The sequence below is a fragment of the Salvelinus alpinus genome, chromosome 26, assembly GCF_045679555.1.
Source record: "Salvelinus alpinus chromosome 26, SLU_Salpinus.1, whole genome shotgun sequence".
Taxonomy (NCBI): Eukaryota; Metazoa; Chordata; class Actinopteri; order Salmoniformes; family Salmonidae; genus Salvelinus; species Salvelinus alpinus.
In genome coordinates, this window is record NC_092111.1 from 14,684,753 (window position 1) to 14,703,470 (window position 18,718).

An 18,718-nucleotide genomic window follows, 5' to 3' on the forward strand; every position below is an offset into this window, starting at 1 on the left:
CGTGGCAGATGTGTGATGAGCTTCGTGGGCACTATGGTGTTGAACTCTGTGCTGTAGTCAGTGAACAGCATTCTCACATAGGTGTTCCTTTTGTCCAGGTGGGAAAGGGCAGTGTGGAGTGCGATTGAGATTGTGTCTTCTGTGAAACTGTTGGGGCGTTATGCGAGTTGGAGTGGGTCTAGGGTTTCTTGCATGATTGTGTTGATGTGAGCCATGACCAGCCTTTCAAAGCAGTTCATGGCTATTGACCTCACGGCTACATGGCGGGAATCATTTAGCGTGGTTAACTTCGCTTTCTTGGGCGCAGGGACTATGATGGTCTGTTTGAAACATATAGGTATTACAGATTCAGCCAGGGAGAGGTTGAAAATGTCAGTGAAGACACTTGGTCCACGCATGCTTTGAGTACACGTTCTGGTAATCCGTCTGGCCCGCGGCTTTGTGAATGTTGACCTCTCTAAAGGTCTTGCTCACATCGGCTACCGAGAGCGTGATCACACAGTTGTCCGGAATAGCTGGTGCTCTCATGCAAGCTTCAGTGTTGCTTGCCTCGAAGCGAGCATAAAAGGAATTAGCTCGTCTGGTAGGCTCCCGTCACTGGGCTGCTCACGACTGGGTTTCCCTTTGTAGTCCGTAATAGTTTACAAGCCCTACCACATCTGACAAGCATCAGAGCCGGTGTAGTAGGATTCAATCTTAGTCCTGTATTGACGCTTTGCCTGTTTGATGGTTCGTCTGAGTTCATAGCGGGATTTCTTATAAGTGTCCGGATTAGTGTCCCGCTCCTTGAAAGCGGCAGCTTTAGCCTTTAGCTCGGTGCGGATGTTGCCTGTAATCCTTGGCTTCTGGTCATAAAGATCAAAATGTCTAATGGTAAAACTCATTAAATAATGATATCCAGGCAAACAATTTAAAGATTGAACATCTTTATTATCTCAACATGTCAGAACCAACAGCATTAAAGCAATAAGGCACGTGATACATGTGATATGAAAGCCAAGCAGATCTATTTGACATCAGAATCAGACATGTATTCTGTTGTTTGTTCCACTATGATAAAAGCTCCAGCTGGAGGATGGATTCCTACACAGGTTCCAGCCCAGCATTAGACCAGTGTGCCTGTGATACGTTCCCCAGTTTCTGTGTTGTAGCTTTTGTATTTGAGTGTGTGTGTTTCACGAGATGGCTTCCTGAAGTACTCCCCAACCAGCTGATTGGTCGACCCCAGGCTAATTGATGATTGGAGCTGACCCTGCCCCCTCGTCAAGAAGCAGCTGACTCTAATCACCATTGCCACCTGAAGATATAAAAGCCAGTGTTCTGCTCAGGAGAGAGAGTAGAGAAGAGATTAGAGGGAGATTGAATGTTTTGGAGAGATCATTTGAGAGAGATCATTTGAGAGAGATCATTTGAGAGAGATCATTTGAGAGAGATCATTTGAGAGAGATCATTTGAGAGAGATCATTTGAGAGAGAGAGAGAGAGAGAGAGAGAGAGAGAGAGAGAGAGAGAGAGAGAGAGAGAGAGAGAGAGAGAGAGAGAGAGAGAGAGAGAGAGAGAGAGAGAGAGAGAGAGAGAGAGAGAGAGAGAGAGAGAGAGAGAGAGAGAGAGAGAGAGAGAGAGAGAGAGAGAGAGAGAGAGAGAGAGAAATTTGAGATTAGAGGGAGATTGAGAGAGAGAAATTAGATTGTGATAGTGTTGGTTGTGTATCCGAAAGTGTGGTATGTACTGTGTTTGTGAAATCGTTAATAATTATTCTGTTTCATTTGTTCCCAGGGGGGAAGGAGGAGGCACTTTGGGAGTGCTTAGGCAAGAGGCCCGAGGGCATACATATACCCGTAGTATATTTACTGTCTAGGCACACTAGGTAAGACCTGGGTGGACCACCCCCTGTATTTTGGTTAGGGCACCAGGTGGTGCTAAGTTAGGTAAGTTAAGTGGGTAGGCAGGTTAGATAGGAGAGGGGGAACTTTGATATTTACTTTCTTTGCTTTGGTTCCGTCCAGCCCCTTTTCCCCATATTACCGTGTAAGAAAATAAATCCTAGTAAACGGTAAATTCTGCTTTTGTGTCATCCTTATTCGCACCTACAGTCCATACCTCTTGCACTTCAGAGAGTTGAGTTGTAGCAGGGAGTTGCGTTCCCTCTTCTCAGAGGCGTGCGTAACAGCCTGTATTGCTGGAACAATAAGGAGAGGTGCAGTATAAAAGCCACGGTATAAAAGTGATAATTCGGCGGTCTGTGTTCTCTGGAAAATAATACAACTCCATGAAAGGTAAGTTCCACTCCACTAGCGTATCGTGAAAGACACCATCCAAGTCATTCATTATTTTCCATAGAACACATAGCCCTTCGTTGATTATCCCTTAATCCCACCTTGTAGCACAACAAAATGTGGAAAAAGTCACACAAGTCCACATATTATCATAATTATTGACAAATACTGTCAGCAGTATTTGTCAAAGGTGGCACCCTTACAGGACCAGGTAAAGAGTCCCCCCACCTCCTATTCTCCCTAGTAACTGGTTCCTTCTCGGGTGCACCACGGAGCAAACATATGCTAGGCAGGACGCTACATACTCTCGTGTGTACAAGCAATATCATCAGTGGTGGAGAGAGAGAGTGTCGAGTGAAACACAGCGTTAGATTTTATTTTACCTGCTGGTGATGGGCAGGACTAGCAGGAGGTAGGTTTGTAAATGGATTTGATCAAGCTATGTAGCCTATTGATTCCTTCTTGGTGAATAAATCATGTTTTGTTTCTTTGTTATACTAGCCACCTAGCAATGTTATTAATTAAGTTGGCTTTAACTAGCCAGCTAGATAGGTGCTCAATCTCCCAACCACATAATTAGCTACCAAGTAAGAGTAGCTTGTCTAAATATCTTTGCTGGCATGCCTGCTGTCAAGGTTGCTAAACTTTAGAAAATGCTTTAATTCTTGGCTTATGATACTATAGGCTACATGATGACTCCAATGCTTCACACAGACATCTGTGGCATTGTGTTGTGTGACAAAACTGCACATTTTAGAGTGGCCTTTTATTGTCCCCAGCACAAGGTGCACCTGTGTAATGATCATGCTGTTTAATCAGCTTCTTGATGTCACACCGGTCGGGTGGATGGATTATCTTGCCAAAGGAGAAATGCTCACTAACAGGAATGTAAACAAATTGGTAACACAAAATTTGAGAGAATTAAGCTTTTTGTGCGTTTAGAAAAGTTCTGGGATCTTTTATTTCAGCTCATTAAATTTTGTTCAGTATACATAGAATTAGGCATAATGATTATGGCTCTAGATTACAGGAAAAAGCTGATTCAGGTGTTTTAAAAATGCTCCATTTCCTCACATACTTCATGCCCCGTCTAAAATAATTGGTGCCTGAGACAGTAGAGTCAGAGATAATGTTAAGCCCATAGAGAATGACGACATCATCTCTTGGTGAGGATGATGGTCATGGAGCTAATAGTGTTCCTCTGTGGAGGAAGGCCTGCTCTGGTGATGCTGGGAAACACTAGCAATAACATGACTCTCTTCAGTCTGTGCTGCTGCTCACCTCCAGCTGCTACTGGAACGGTAATTAATGCCATTTACTGAAGCAGACACTTCTATCCAAAGCGACTTACAGCCATGCGTGTTTCAAAAGGTGGAAAATGACAGGTTCTTTTGGATCTGGGTTGAGCAGGCAGAGTGAAGTAGAGACCAACCACAAAACCCCCAGTCTCAACATTAAATAAATAATTGGGCATTGTCCACTCGAACGCGCTCATTTACTGTCTTCTGCATTGTCAGCCTAGAACGAATAGATTGGTCTAGATTCACTGTGACGAGTATTGACAGACCCACCCATCCACATTGTATAGTCATCAGAGGATCTGATCGAGATCATACAGACTCAATGAGACTTGATAAGGATTGGGGATTCTGGTTGGAATGAATGGACTGGCTGTTTGAGATGGTGACAGTTACTGTAAAAGGTTGAGGTTTCAACTGACAAAAGATAATATTTGGACAGTGAAACTAACTCAATCATGAAATAAAGGAGAGAAGAAATTGAGGGATAGAAGAATGAAAGGTCAATGAAGAGATGAAGGGAGAATGTCGGTAGGCTATATATGAGAACTGATAGTCTCTTCCCACTCTTTATACAAATGAACAGTTATTGTCAATAGCTTCCCAAATTAAGATAACATAAGATAGCAGTCATCATGGTAGATTTATGCTGGAATCTGTGGCAGGGAGGACATTTAAAGCGCAATCATTGGTTCTTATGGTTCACCACTAACACAAAAATCCCTCTCTCTCACTCGCTGGCTTGCACACACAGACACACAGACACACGCACACACACACACTCAGCTCAGCTCATTAGAAGGAAGCTGATCAGAAGCAGTTATCCAATATCAGTTTCCTTATTATCACTCTATGACAAGACATCAAGAGAAGAGAACAAACTTGCGAGGATTTCAAGCAGACTCTGTTTTCTAATGTACAAACGTTTTTAAGCCGAGAAACAAAGAATTAGATGTCTACTGTCTTCCAGATCTCTTATCTTATTCTTTCACTGACCATGGAGAACCTCAACTCCTCCAACATCTCCAGCTTGGACCCCACCTCCAAGATTTAGAGCATTGTCCTGGGGCTGTGCTGTGCACTGGGCTTCCCTGGTAACATAACTGTCATGGTGGTCATACTGCGCCGCCCGCCCCAACTTTACCCTGTGCCTCATGCTGAACCTGGCGTCCTCCAACATCTTGTACATGGCCACGATACCTGTGTGGATCTATACTCTCCTGCTCTGCTGGAGCGTGTCACTTGCAAGCTAGCCAGCTTCCGGCTCTACCTCAGCCCATAACTCTAACCATCACCCTACTCATAACCAAATCCATTAACCCTAATCATAACAAATTAGGCTACTCACAAAAATAAAGATAACTTTTTAAGGTGTTTTGGCTTGGTTTAATTAGGGATAGGCGTTCCGCTAGCGATCCACCTAGACAACATCCGGTGAAATTGCAGAGCGCCAAATGAAAAATACAGAAATACACTTAATAAACATTCATAAAAGATACAAGTGTTATACATTGGCTTAAAGATTAACTTCTTGTTAATCCAGCCGCTGTGTCAGATTTCAAAAAGGCTTTACAGCGAAAGCATACCATGCGATTATCAAGGACAGCGCCCCGCTTTCAAAGTATACAAACATTTTCAAGCCAAGTAAAGGAGTCACGAAAGTCAGAAATAGCGATAAAATGAATCACTTACCTTTGATTATCTTCATCTGGTTGCAGTCACAAGAGTCCAAGTTACACAATAAATGTTTGTTTTGTTCGATAAAGTCCCTCTTTATATCCCAAAAACTCAGTTTTGTTGACGAGTTTTGTTCAGTAATCCACTGGCTCAAAGGCGGTCACAACATGCAGACGAATACATCCTAATAGTACAGGTAAAGTTTATTGAATCATGTCAAACGATGTTTATAATTAATCCTCAGGTTGTCTTTTGTCTAAATAATCGATAATATTTCAACCGGACAATAGCGTATTCAATAGAAAGGAAAAACAATGAAGGGCGCGCAATCGGTCACACGTGCAAACCAGCTCTGCTTCATTCTACAGTCCACTGACAAAATGGTCTCATTCTTCCTAATCGTGCCTGAAACAATGTCTAAAGGCTGTTGACATCTAGTGGAAGCCAAAGGAATTGCAATCTGGGTCCTAACCCATTACATACTGTATAGGCATTCAATTGAATAGTACCCACATCAAAATAAAACCCACTTCCTGGATAGATTTTCCTCAGGTTTTCACCTGACATATCATCAGTTCTGTTATACTCACAGACATTATTTTAACAGTTTTGGAAACTTTAGAGTGTTTTCTATCCATATCCTAGCTTCTGGGCCTGAGTAACAGGCAGTTTACTTTGGGCACCTCAGTCATCCAAACTTCCGAATACTGCCCCCTATCCCACAAAAGTTAAACAGCGGCCAATTTAGCTATTTTGTCCTCAACAAAACCCACATTTTTGGTTGCTGACTGTATCTGTATAGCCTGTACTTTCTAGGTATTCATAGGTTAGCCTAGATTTGTTATTTTGGTGATCTGTTTACCTTCAAGCTTGACCTCCAAATCCTAAATTGTATTTGTCAGCTTTCGAATGCATAAATAAATACATTTAGTTTTAATGAATACATTGATTTGTTGTTTCTGTTACAGTACATGTACTTCTGCTTTGGAGAAGCCCCCACCTCCCAGAAAGAGGAGAGTTCAGAGGAGCCCCAACCTCCCAGAAAGTGTTGGACTATTTCATCATACTTGTGAAGTTGACTCATTCTTTGTCAAAATCTTGACAGGTATTTTTGCATTGAGCACCATGGAAAAACACTCTAGATGTATGTAACAACAGTTGTGCCTAAATAGATAAATAAAGCATGCAATTCAAACCTTGCACCACTGTGATGCCCAACATGGGTTCAACCATGTCAGTTTCAGTCTAAGCCACAACAAGAAGTGAGACGGCTTGCCAAGACTGCCAAACAAAATAGTTATGAAACAAATGAAGGTAGAACTTTTAACATGTAACTGTCACGCCTGCTCCCAGGCTGCCCTTCATTACGCACACCTGTCACTAACATTACGAGCAGCTGCGCAATATTAGACTCACCTGGACTCCATTACCTTGTTGATTACCCCTCTATATCTGTCTGCTCCTCAGTTTGTTCCCTTTGTCAGCATTGATGTCGTTATTTTCCCCCTGTCCAGACGCTGTTCCTGTCCTGTTTCATGTCCGTTGTTTAGTAAATGTCTCCCTGTACCTGCTTCACGTCTCCAGCGTTGATCCTCACAGTAACAACACATTTGGTACAAGGACAAACAACGTAATCCCAACAAGACCATGCCTTTAGGTAAAACATTTGAAAAAGGCCAAATCCTCAACATAATATTCACTGAGTATACAAAACATTAAGAACACCTTCTTAATATTGAGTTGCATCCCCCCTTTTGCCCTCAGAAGCGTCAATTAGTCAGGCCATGGACTCTACAAGTTGTTGAAAGTGTTCCACAGTGTGCCTGTGTTTTTTTAAAGTCACACTACATTATGCTCCAGACAATTGAATGGGTATATAAAAGTGTGCGACTTTCTTTTTATATAGATCTGGGAGAAGTTTAACTTAAAGTAAAACACCCACTCTGCACATCACACAAATTGCCATTATGCATTGTGGTCAAAAGAGGGTGACAGAGCACCACTACTGTCCCTGATGCAAAAAATGGAAACCATTGAAATAAGGCTAAGGGTCCATTTATTTTTGTAGATTCAATAATTAAATTGTATGATTTAGTAAATTAATTTGAATACTGCACATCTCATGAATTCTATTTTATTTTATTATAAAACGTAAATGAATAGAAGTGTTGAATTTAATACATAGAAATCTATTTGACCCCAACCCAGATAGGTCCTAAACATTGAATCAATATTTGAATTTGAAAAGAAAACAAGTAAGGCTTTTAAGTTTTTGTATTCACAACTAAAGTCAGTTATGTGATACATTTTATCTCCTAATGTTAACACATGTCCTAACTGTGAGTCGTAAAGTGTGTTTTTGTCTCTGTCTGTGTGTTTCTATCTCCTATTGGTTGTGTTCATGGCTGGGGCTCCCCTGATCTCTGGTCAGTATGAGGAAGGGAGACTTCCAGTGGAGTCCTGCTGGATTGCAACTCTAGTTTGGAACACTCTTCTCTCTGGAGCTTCATTCACAAACACACTGGGACACGGAGGATACTGAGTTGTAGAGGATGCTTCTCTTTTGAAGAAGATGCTGAACAAGTAGTAAAGATTGGGACAAGTTTTCTCTTATGTTCAGGACCATGATGGCGCCGACAGAGATGGTCGCCTCGCTTCAGATCCTTAGAAAACTATGCAGTTATTTGTTTTTTTAAGGTATTATTTCTTACATTGTTAGCCCAGAAAATCTCAAGTGTTATTACATACATCTGGGAAGAACTATTAGATATAAAAGCAATTTACCATCATTACGACTAGGAATTCGTCTTTTCCGAAGCGGATCCTTTGTTCGGACCTCTACCCTGGACATGCGATCTATTCTCAGAGGCCGACCCAAAAAACACGGTCGCCGCAGGAGAGGAAGATGGAACGGCCTACTGGTCAGACTCAGAAGGCGATCACACCATCCACCGCTTCCGATATTACAATGTCCAATCTCTAGACAACAAGGTGGATGAAATTAGGGCACGAGTTGCCTTCTAGAGAGACATCAGTGATACACTAGACCAACTCCAATTTGCTTACCGCCTCAATAGGTCCTCTGACGATGCCATCACACTGCACACTGCCCTATCCCATCGGGACAAGAGGAATACCTATGTAAGGATGCTGTTCATTGACTACAGCTCAGCATTTAACACCGTAGTACCCTCCAAACTCGTCATTAACCTCGAGACCCTGGGTCTCTACCCCGCCCTGTGCAACTGGGTCCTGGACTTTCTGACAAGCCGCCCCCGTGGTGAGGGTAGGAAACAACATCTCTACCCCGCTGATCCTCAACACTGGGGCCCCACAAGGGTGCGTTCTCATCCCTCTCCTGTACTCCCTGTTCACCCATGACTGCGTGGCCATGCACGCTTCCAACTCAATCATCAAGTTTGCAGATGACACTACAGTGGTAGGCCTGATTACCAACAACGATGACACGGCCTACAGGGAGGAGGGGAGGGCCCTCGGAGTGTGGTGTCAGGAAAATAACCTCTCACTCAAAGTCAACAAAACAAACGAGATGATTGTGGACTTCAGGAAACAGAAGAGGGAGCACTGCCCCATCCACATTAAAGGGAAAGTATTGGAGAAGGTGGAAAGTTTTAAGTCCTCGGCGTACACATCACGGACAAACTGAAATGGTCCACCCACACAGACAGCGTGGTGAAGAACCACCTCAGGAGGCTGATCACTAAGCTAAGGATCCTGGGACTAAACACCTCTCTCTGCAACTGCATCCTGGACTTCCTAACGGGCCGACCCCAGGTGGTGAGGGTAGGTAGCAACCCATCTGCCACGCTGATCCTCAACACTGGAGTTCCCCAGGGGTGCGTGCTCAGTCCCCTTCTATACTCCCTGTTCACCCACGACTGCATGGCCAGGCACGACTCCAACACCATCATTAAGTTTGCAAACGACACAACAGTGGTAGTCGTTGTCGGTGATCAGGCCGAGACAGCCTATAGGGAGGAGGTCAGAGGCCTGCCCGGGTGGTGCCAGAATAACAACCTATCCCTCAACGTAACCAAGACTAAGGAGATGATTGTGGACTACAGGAAAAGGAGGACCGAGCATGCCCCCATTCTCATCGACGGGGCTGTAGTGGAGCAGGTTGAGAGCTTCAAGTTCCTTCTTGTCCACATCAACAACAAACTAGAATGGTCCAAACACACCAAGACAGTCGTGAAGACGGCACGACAAAGCCTATTCCCCCTCAGTAAACTAAAAAGATTTGGCATGGGTCCTGAGATCCTCAAAAGGTTCTACAGCTGCAACATCGAGAGCATCCTGACTGGTTGCATCACTGCCTGGTACGGCAATTGCTCGGCCTCTGGCCGCAAGGCACTACAAAGGGTAGTGCGTACGGCCTAGTACATCAATGGGGCTAAGCTGGCTGACATCCAGGACCTCTACACCAGGCGGTGTCAGAGGAAGGCCCTAAAAATTGTCAAATACCCCAGCCACCCCAGTCATAGACTGTTCTCTCTACTACCACATGGCAAGCTGTACCGGAGTACCAAGTCTAGGACAAAAATGCTTCTCAACAGTTTTTACCCCCAAGTCATAAGACTCCTGAACAGGTAATCAAATGGCTACCCGGACTTTTTGCATTGTGAGCCCCCCCCCCAACCCCTCTTCTTCCGCTGCTGCTACTCTCTGTTTATTATATATGCATAGTCACTTTCACCATATCTACATGCACATACTACCTCAATCAGCCTCGCTACTGTATATAGCCTGTCTTTTTACTATTGATTTTATTTCTTTACCTACCTATTGTTCACCTAATACCTTTTATGCACTATTGGTTAGAGCCTGTAAGTAAGCATTTCACTGTAAGTTCTACAACTGTTGTATTCGGCGCAAGTGAAAAATAAACTTTGATTTGATTTGAGGAATTTTGGCTTGTCATCTCAAACACTCTGTGAAACTTTTACAGATGCACAATCGAGAGCATCCTGTCGGGCTGTATCACCGCCTGGTACGACAATTGCACCGCCCTCAACCGCAGGGCTCTCTAGAGGGTAGTGCGGTCTGCACAACGCATCACCGGGGGCAAACTGCCTGCCCTCCAGGACACCTACAACACCCGATGTCACAGGAAGGCAAAAAAGATCATCAAGGACATAAACCACCCGAGCCACTGCCTGTTCACCCCGCTATCATCCAGAAGGCGAGGTCAGCACAGGTGCATCAAAGTTGGGACCGAGAGACTGAAAAACAGCTTCTATCTCAAGGCCATCAGACTGTTAATCAGCCATCACTAACATAGAGAGGCTGCTGCCAACATACTGACTCAAATCTCTGGCCACTTAAATAAACGGACTTAATAAAGGTATCACTAGTCACTTTAAATACGCCACTTTAATAATGTTTACATATCCTACATTACTCTTCTCATATGTACTATATATTGTATTCTACACCATCTACTGCATCTTGCCTATGCAGCACGCCATCGCTCATCCATATATTTATATGTACATATTCTTATTCATCCCTTTACATTTGTGTGTATAAGGTCGTTGTTTTGAATTTGTTAGATTACTTGTTAGATATTACTGCATAGTCGGGAACTAGAAGCACAAGCATTTCACTACACTCGCATTAACATCTGCTAACCATGTGTATGTGACCAATAGAATGTTATTTTATTTTATTTTGTTTTCTACTACTGCATTTTTTTTGTTTGAGGAGTGTCAGAACATTTTGAGAACTTTTCCCCCTTATTTGTATTGATAGTGTATTATGTTCGGAACACACATCCATACTTTACACACTTGGATACCTGTGTGTATGTGTGTTTACTACATGTATGACAAAACTTTTTGCAAACTGCTATGCCCTGCACACAGAAAAAGCTAAACTATCAGTGCGTAGTTGGTGCTTCGTGTGCTTATTCAAATGATTACTGTATTGTACTGTATTGACGCAAAAACATTTATTTTAAAGAGTTTGAAGAATTTTGTAAGAATTGTTTGCTCTTCTAGAGATGTATAATGTTTTGCTGGTTTGGTGTAAAGTTTTGTGGTTAGTGTGTAGAGTTTAGCAATAATAGCCTATAGTTTCAAAGATAGTGCCCAAGCAATCAGAAAAAAATGTAAAAGCAATCATCCCACTGGGCACAGATGTCAATTCAATGTCTGTTCCACGTTGGTTCAACATAATTTAATTGAAATAATGTGGAAACGTGGTGCAGCGGTCTAAGGCACTGCATCGCAGGGCTTGAGGCGTCACTACAGACCCGGGTTCGGTATGGGCGTACAGTTAGCCCAGCGTTGTCTGGGATAAGGGAGGGTTTGGCCGGCATTTCCTTGTTCCATCGCGCTCTAGCGACTCCTTGTGATGTGCCGGGTGCCTGCAAGCTGATTTCGGGTGCCGGCAAGCTGACTTCGGGCGCTTGCAAGCTGACTCTGGGCGTCTGCAAGCTGACTTCGGGCGCCAGCTGGACAGTGTTCCCTCCAACACATTGGTGCGGCTGGCTTCCGGGTTAAGCGAGCAGTGTGTCAAGAAGCAGTGCGGCTTGGCAGGGGTTTGTTTCAAGAGAGAGAAGAGAATAACTTTTTTTAAATTCAAGCAGACTCTGTTTTCTAGTGCAGAGAATGTTTTAACAGTATACATTTTCCTTGAGAAACAAAGCATTAGATGTCTAAAGTCTGCTGTCTTCCAGATAGCTCTTAGATCTCTTATCTTTCATCAACAATGGAGCACCTGAATTCCTCCAGCACCTCCAGCATGGACCCCACCTCCCTGTATTTATGTCGCCTGATTTCGAAACATCGTCCTGGGGCTGTGATGTGTGCTGGGCCTCCCTGGTAACAATAGCTGTTCTGGTGGTCATACTGTGCAGCTCGTCCCGACGCCCCAACTTTACCCTGTGTCTCATGCTGAACCTGGCATCCTACGACATCTTGTCCATGGCCACGATACCTGTGTGAATCTATACTCTCCTGCATGGCTGGATTCTGGGCCGCCAGCAAGCTGTCTGTATAGCCTGTACTTTCTATGTATCCATAGGGTAGCCTAGATATGTTCCTTTGGTGATCCAACCCACATTCAAGCTTGACCTCCATTGCTTAACTCCTAAATGCTATTGCTTCTCATATTTACAATTCATGAATAAATTGATTTTGATTTCATAAATAAAAATATGTTTTATTTCTCTTACAGTATGGTACATAGAGAATACTTCTGTTTTTGTTCAGACGAGCTACAACTTTCCAAAAAGTGTTAAACTACCTTATCACACTTGTTAAGTTGCCTCATTCTATGTCAAAATCTAGACAGGTATTTTAGCATTGAGCACAATGGAAAAACACACTAGATGTATGCAACAACATTTCTGGCTAAATAGATCAATTAAAGCATGAATTTCATACCTTACACCACTCTGATGCCCAACATGGGTTCAACCATGTACATTTCAAGAAGTGAGACAACTTCCCAACACTGACAAACAAAATGTTTCTGGACCAAAGGAAGGTAGAAATTGCCCATATACTGTATGTCAGATGTAACACATTTGGTACACGGACAGACAACTTTATCCCCACCCAAAGGACAATGTCTTTCGGTTCAAAATGAGAAAAAGGCAAAATCCTCAATATTGATACTGTAAACCATGTATTCAACACTATAGGCTATATTTCTATATGAAAGAGAAGCCCTCAACACCTCTGATATGAGATATGAATGATATGACTGTCAGTCCTCCCTCCTCCCTCTGCCACCTATCTTTAGTCCCCAGTGTAGATTTAAGGATGACAATACATGAGATCGACACGATACTGTAGTTAAAAACATATTTTGATACTATGAACAGTTTTGGGGGATTATGATAGGGTGGTGAAAACCATGAGCTGAAGCACACCCCAATAATGCTTGAATATGTGCTGACTAATGGAAAATAAACTGTATAAAAATAAAGAAAGTTGCACACTACATATGCTCCCAACAATTGAATGGTTAAATTGAGTGTGTGACTTTCTTTTTATACGGTTCTGTGGGAACTTTAACTTAAAGTAAAACACCCACTCTACTCAGCACACAAACTGCCATTACACACTGTGGTCAGAGGAGAGAGACAGAGCTCCACTACTGTCCACCATGAAAAGGTTTGAAGGACGTAGAGGCAGCAATTATTATTATTATTTACCTTTGTTTAACTGGGCAAGTCAGTTAAGAACAAATTCTTATTTACAATGACAACCTACCGGGAACAGTGTGTTAACAGCCTTGTTCAGGGGCAGAACTAAATATTTGTACCTTGTCAGCTCAGGGATTCAATCCAGCAATATTTCGGCTACTGGCCCAACGCTCAAACCACTAGCTAACCTGCCGCCCCAATTCTACTGTTAAGCTTCATTTACCTTCTCCTAGGACATCAAACATTGTGTGGGCGAAAAGTTGTTACAATGTGTGGTTTGTCTATGATTTTAGTATTCTCCGATTTGATATACAGTAAGCATACTTTTGCAAACTGGTGACTAATTTTATCTGTGTGAGTGTGTGTGTGTGTGTGTGTGTGTGTGTGTGGACGTGTTTAACTATTCTTGTGGGGACCAGAAGTCCCGACAAGAATAGTAAACGAACAAAAAGTTGACCAGCTGGGGACATTTTGTTAGTCCCCACAAGGTCAAATGCTATTTCTAGGGGGTTTAGGTTAAGGTTAGAATTAGTGTTAGGGTTAGAATTAAGTTAAATATTAAGGTTAGGAGCTAGGGTTAGTTGTAGGGTTAGGGTTAGGAGCTAGGGTTAGGTTTAGGGTTAGGATAAAGTTTAGGTTTTTGGGTTAGGGTTAAGGTTAGGGTTAGGGTTAGGGTAAGAGTACGGGTTAGGATTAGGGTTAGGTTTAGGGTTAGGGGTTAGGGAAAATAAGATTTTGAATGGGATTGAATTGTATGTCCCCACAAGGTTAGCTGTACAAGACTGTGTGTGTGTGTGTGTGTGTGTGTGTGTGTGTGTGTGTGTGTGTGTGTGTGTGTGTGTGTGTGTGTGTGTGTGTGTGTGTGTGTGTGTGTGTGTGTGTGTGTGTGTGTGTGTGTGTGTGTGTGTGTGTGTGTGTGCTGTACAAGACTGTGTGTGTGTGTGTGTGTGTGTGTGTGTGTGTGCGCAAACATTTGCGTAAAAGATGAAAGATTTGCATAGCTGTCCTTTCTCATTGCTCCACATACTTTTAAAACCCCAGTGATGATCAGTGACTGTTCACTCCTTTCAGAGCCACTGACACGCAGCACAATGATGATGTCACTGATTCTACTGCTGTGTACGCTGGGGCTCCTTGTTCAGGGTGAGAGACACTTTGACAACTGTGATTCATTATGGGTTTGGCTTCAGAGTTACATTTCATTCGTTAATTGAACATGACAGAAGTTTTTAAAACATGTTAACATTTAGCTTGATAGGCTATGCTTTCTGATAGGCTTGTTGTTGTGATAACCTTACTAATCAACCTTTCTTCACTTTTGTTTATTTTTCAGAATCATCAGCAGATATAATTCTCACCCAGTCTCCTAAATCTCAGTCTGTTCGCCCAGGAGAGTCTGTCTCTATCAGCTGTACAGCCAGTTCAGGTACTGGTAATGCGCTTAGCTGGTACCTGCAGAAACCTGGAGAAGTTCCTAAACTCCTCGTTCATAGTGCCACAACCCGTCATTCTGGGATTCCAGGTCGTTTCAGTGGGAGTGGATCTGGTAGTTCATATACTCATTACACTCTGACCATCAGTGGAGTCCAGGCTGAAGATGCAGGAGATTACTACTGTCAGCAGGGTGCCAGCTATCCGTTCACACAGTGTTAGAACGTCGTACAAAAACCTCCCTCAGCTAAAGAGGAACTGTTCTGACTAAACAGCTACAGATTCTCCCGTATTCTGAAGTATTGTAAACACCAATTCATCACAATATGACAATACATTAATGTAATTGGTTAAACGTGTCTATGGATTATGATACTGAACATATCTCTCAATATATTCTGCAAACATGTTACATCTTTGTTTAACACACTGGGACCACTAAGGATACAGAGCTGTAGATAATGATTTCTTTTGAAGGACATGTTGAACAAAATTCAGAATAGGTTTAGATTTTTCACGCTTTGATTTATCTTGATATTGTAAGAAGCAGTCATTTCATTACGCAATAGCATGAATGTGGATCCTGTCCGAACCCAACTATTTATGCCGTGCTCAACTTCTATACTCCTCCAACCTTGAGAGAGTGAATACAGTCATATCGATTCCATTGAAGAAGTACTACTTTAATAAGATTATTATACATGTCACAAATAAATGTAGTCTACATACTGTATACAAAGCCATAAAAATACAGTGAATTCCCCGATTTGAACATTATGCAAAGTCCAGTGTAAAGTCTGCTTCCCCAGCCCATGTTCAGTTCTTTAGTCAGACACACAGGTGTCCCAGTTCCAGAGGATTTGAGGCTGAGTGATTGTGAACTCTGGTTGGGTTGAAACTCAGATTTGCATGGGCAGGACGACCGCAACACTCCCAGAATAGAGCAGTACCATGGCCAGATGTTCACCTGTTCCCAGAGAGTTCCATTGAGCTTGGAGCACATGGCTTCAGTATTGGCAACATCCAGAGCCATATATGTAGAGAGTTAGGCCAACTTTTAGAATTTGTAATATTGTTCTAATTCTAGACATTCTGTTACACAGCATTGTTGTAATGTTAATGGGGAGCTACTATGCCTGCCACATAATGTTGAAGTGTCATGTACATACATCATAATGCAGAAACCTCAGTGTCCCCGCTAATACATGGTTCTGGTAACATCATAAAGACTGGGGAGTCTAGAGAACATGGCTTCAGTATTAGTATCACTGTAGATATCATTTTGACTGGCACCAAATATTGCCCAATCAGCCAAACATTCATTAAGAGAGGTTGATTGTGTAAAATGTTTTTGTAAAATCACTTTCCCGGGTAGAGAGCTAACCATTCTTTATGAAAATGCAATAAATCATAAAGATCTCAATGTCTAATGGTAAAACTCATTAAATAATGATATCCAGGCAAACCATTTAAAATATTGAACGTCTTTATTATCTCAACATGTCAGAAGCAACAGCATTACAGTAATAAGGTTCAGAACACATGTGATATGAAAGCAGAGCAGATCTATTTGACATCAGAATCAGACATATATTCTGTTGTTTGTTCCATTATGCTAAATGCTCCAGCTGGAGGAAGGATTCCCACACAGGATCCAGCCCAGCATTAGACCAGTGTGCTGGTATTGCTGGAACAGTAAGAAGGAGAGGTGCAGAGTAAAAACAGTGGAGTCAGAGGGGGGAACTCATTAATCAGAACACTGGTCTCTCCTCAGTGTCTCAGAGAGAGGAGACTGGGAGCCCTGGGTGGCCTCACAGGTCACAGAGCCCACCTTCTTCCACTGGTCGACAGGGAGGGTCAGGGTGCTGCTCCAGCTGTAGTGGCCGTCCTTCTCCAGGACCCCGGGGCTCCCGGTCACCTCCCAGGTGTTGCTGCTGCTACCGTCCAGCTTCCAGCTCAGCTTCCAGTCCGAGGGGAAGCCCTTGTTGGCCAGGCACATGAGAGTGGCCTTGCCCTGCTGCAGCTCCACACTGGAGGGGGACAGGACCGTCAGGGTGGGACGAACGTCACCTAGAAGACACGTGGGACGTTAGGGCAAGGGGAACTTTCAATCAATCACCAGACTGATATGACAATAATGATGCAGCAGTTTTACATCTTAGCTGTAAATGAAGGCTTTGTCCATCAGTAGGTTTCTGTTCCTCAAACAAACAGACAGTTAGTTTATCAGTCTTTATGTCACTCTTTCACTTCCCTTTGAGTAGCTACTGAAGCATATTAGAACTACATGAGATGACTGAAAATACATTCAACTATCTTCAAAATTGTACTATTTAAAATTTGAAATATGTTAGCATACTTCCCTTATTATAATGGAATAAAATCCTATGAATCAAACTGCATTTCATTATTAATTAATATGATTGTTTTGAAGAACGTTCAACAGAATGTATGAAAAATTCTTAAATTATGAATTGATTTAAAATCAGTTGATAAAATGCCTGTGCTGAGGAAGTAGATTCCAGTTGACTTTAAACATCTAACAATATTATACATTTAATTAAAAGACTCACTAAAACATTTAAACGTTTTAATTTAAATTAATTAATTACAGTTGTGTAATTTACAAGACAATCTATCACAAAATGAAAATAATATATTGATATGAACAGCAGAACAGCCTGACTTCGCAAGACAACAAGACTTTTCAACAGATAGCAAATAGCAAGTAAAAAAGCATATAAAATAGCAAATGAGATCAAATAAGATAGCAAAATAGGAAATAGGAAAATTACGGCAAAAATAAGCAATACTTTGCAGCTGAATGCCGAAGGAGTACATTTAAGTTGAATATAACCACCTTAAAACAATTTTATACAATTAAAAGACATGAAAATAAAATGAATACTGATATGATTTACGAGACAAGGTCTTTTAATCAAAATTAATAGCTTAATATTTGAGGTCTAACGAAAAGGTATAATCAGCTATTCACACAAATTGTGACTCGTGATCATGCATAGTATTTATAACATTTTTTATCTTAGTTTCTTGTCTCATAAGATCATCGATGCATCTATACAGTATGCAGTATGCAATGCAACTTACTTCCAACATCCAGTCTAGTGCCTCCACCGAAAGTGAACCACAGTGATACAATCTCATTCAGAGGTCGTACAAAGACCTCTGACACTGTAGAGACACTGCTTTTGCTCTTTGTAAAGCTACATTTATCTAAACCACTCTGATTTCAACAGTATCCCTGTTCCAAATGAATACACACTGTATTACCTTGTTTGATATATTACATCTTGAATAGGCATTGTAATTTAACTATATTTACAACTAAGGAAAATAAATTCAACAAAAATTCTCCAAAAATAAATATACATTTCTACTTTCTATTTAAGGGAGTTGTAATATTGTTAAGAAAAGGTATTAGATTTTGATACCAGAGGTCAAGGTCTAGAATTGAATACTTACTGCCAACACTCAGTTTGGTCCCTCCACCGAAAGTCCACCACAGTGATAGAGTCTGATTGACTGGCTGTACAAAAACCTCCAGACAGACACAGAAGGGAATGATAACAGAGACATGGAACTGTTCATGGAATTCTGCATTGTAACTGATGCCCCCTACTGGTACACTCTGGAACTCCAGTAGACTGGACACATTTACTTTCCCCATTAAGATTATGTTTATATACAGTGACGTCAGAAAGTTTTCACAGCCCTTTACTTTTTCAAGAAATTTAAGATTTGAGATTTTGTGTTACTGGCAAGCACACAATACCCCATAATATCAAAGTGGAATTATGTTTTTAGAATTGTTTACCTAATTAATAAAAAAATGAAAAGTTG

At 42.0% G+C, this 18,718-nt stretch overlaps 2 gene segments (V, D, J or C); both read right to left on the bottom strand.

Annotated features, from left to right (window-relative positions):
- Positions 1 to 18,718, bottom strand: part of LOC139554815 (Ig kappa chain V region Mem5-like) — a 71,669-nt gene that overhangs the window by 40,274 nt on the left and 12,677 nt on the right.
- On the bottom strand, positions 16,326 to 18,560 carry LOC139554818 (Ig kappa-b4 chain C region-like). The segment is given in 2 exon segments: positions 16,326 to 16,927; positions 18,341 to 18,560. Coding segments are annotated over 2 exon segments (528 nt in total).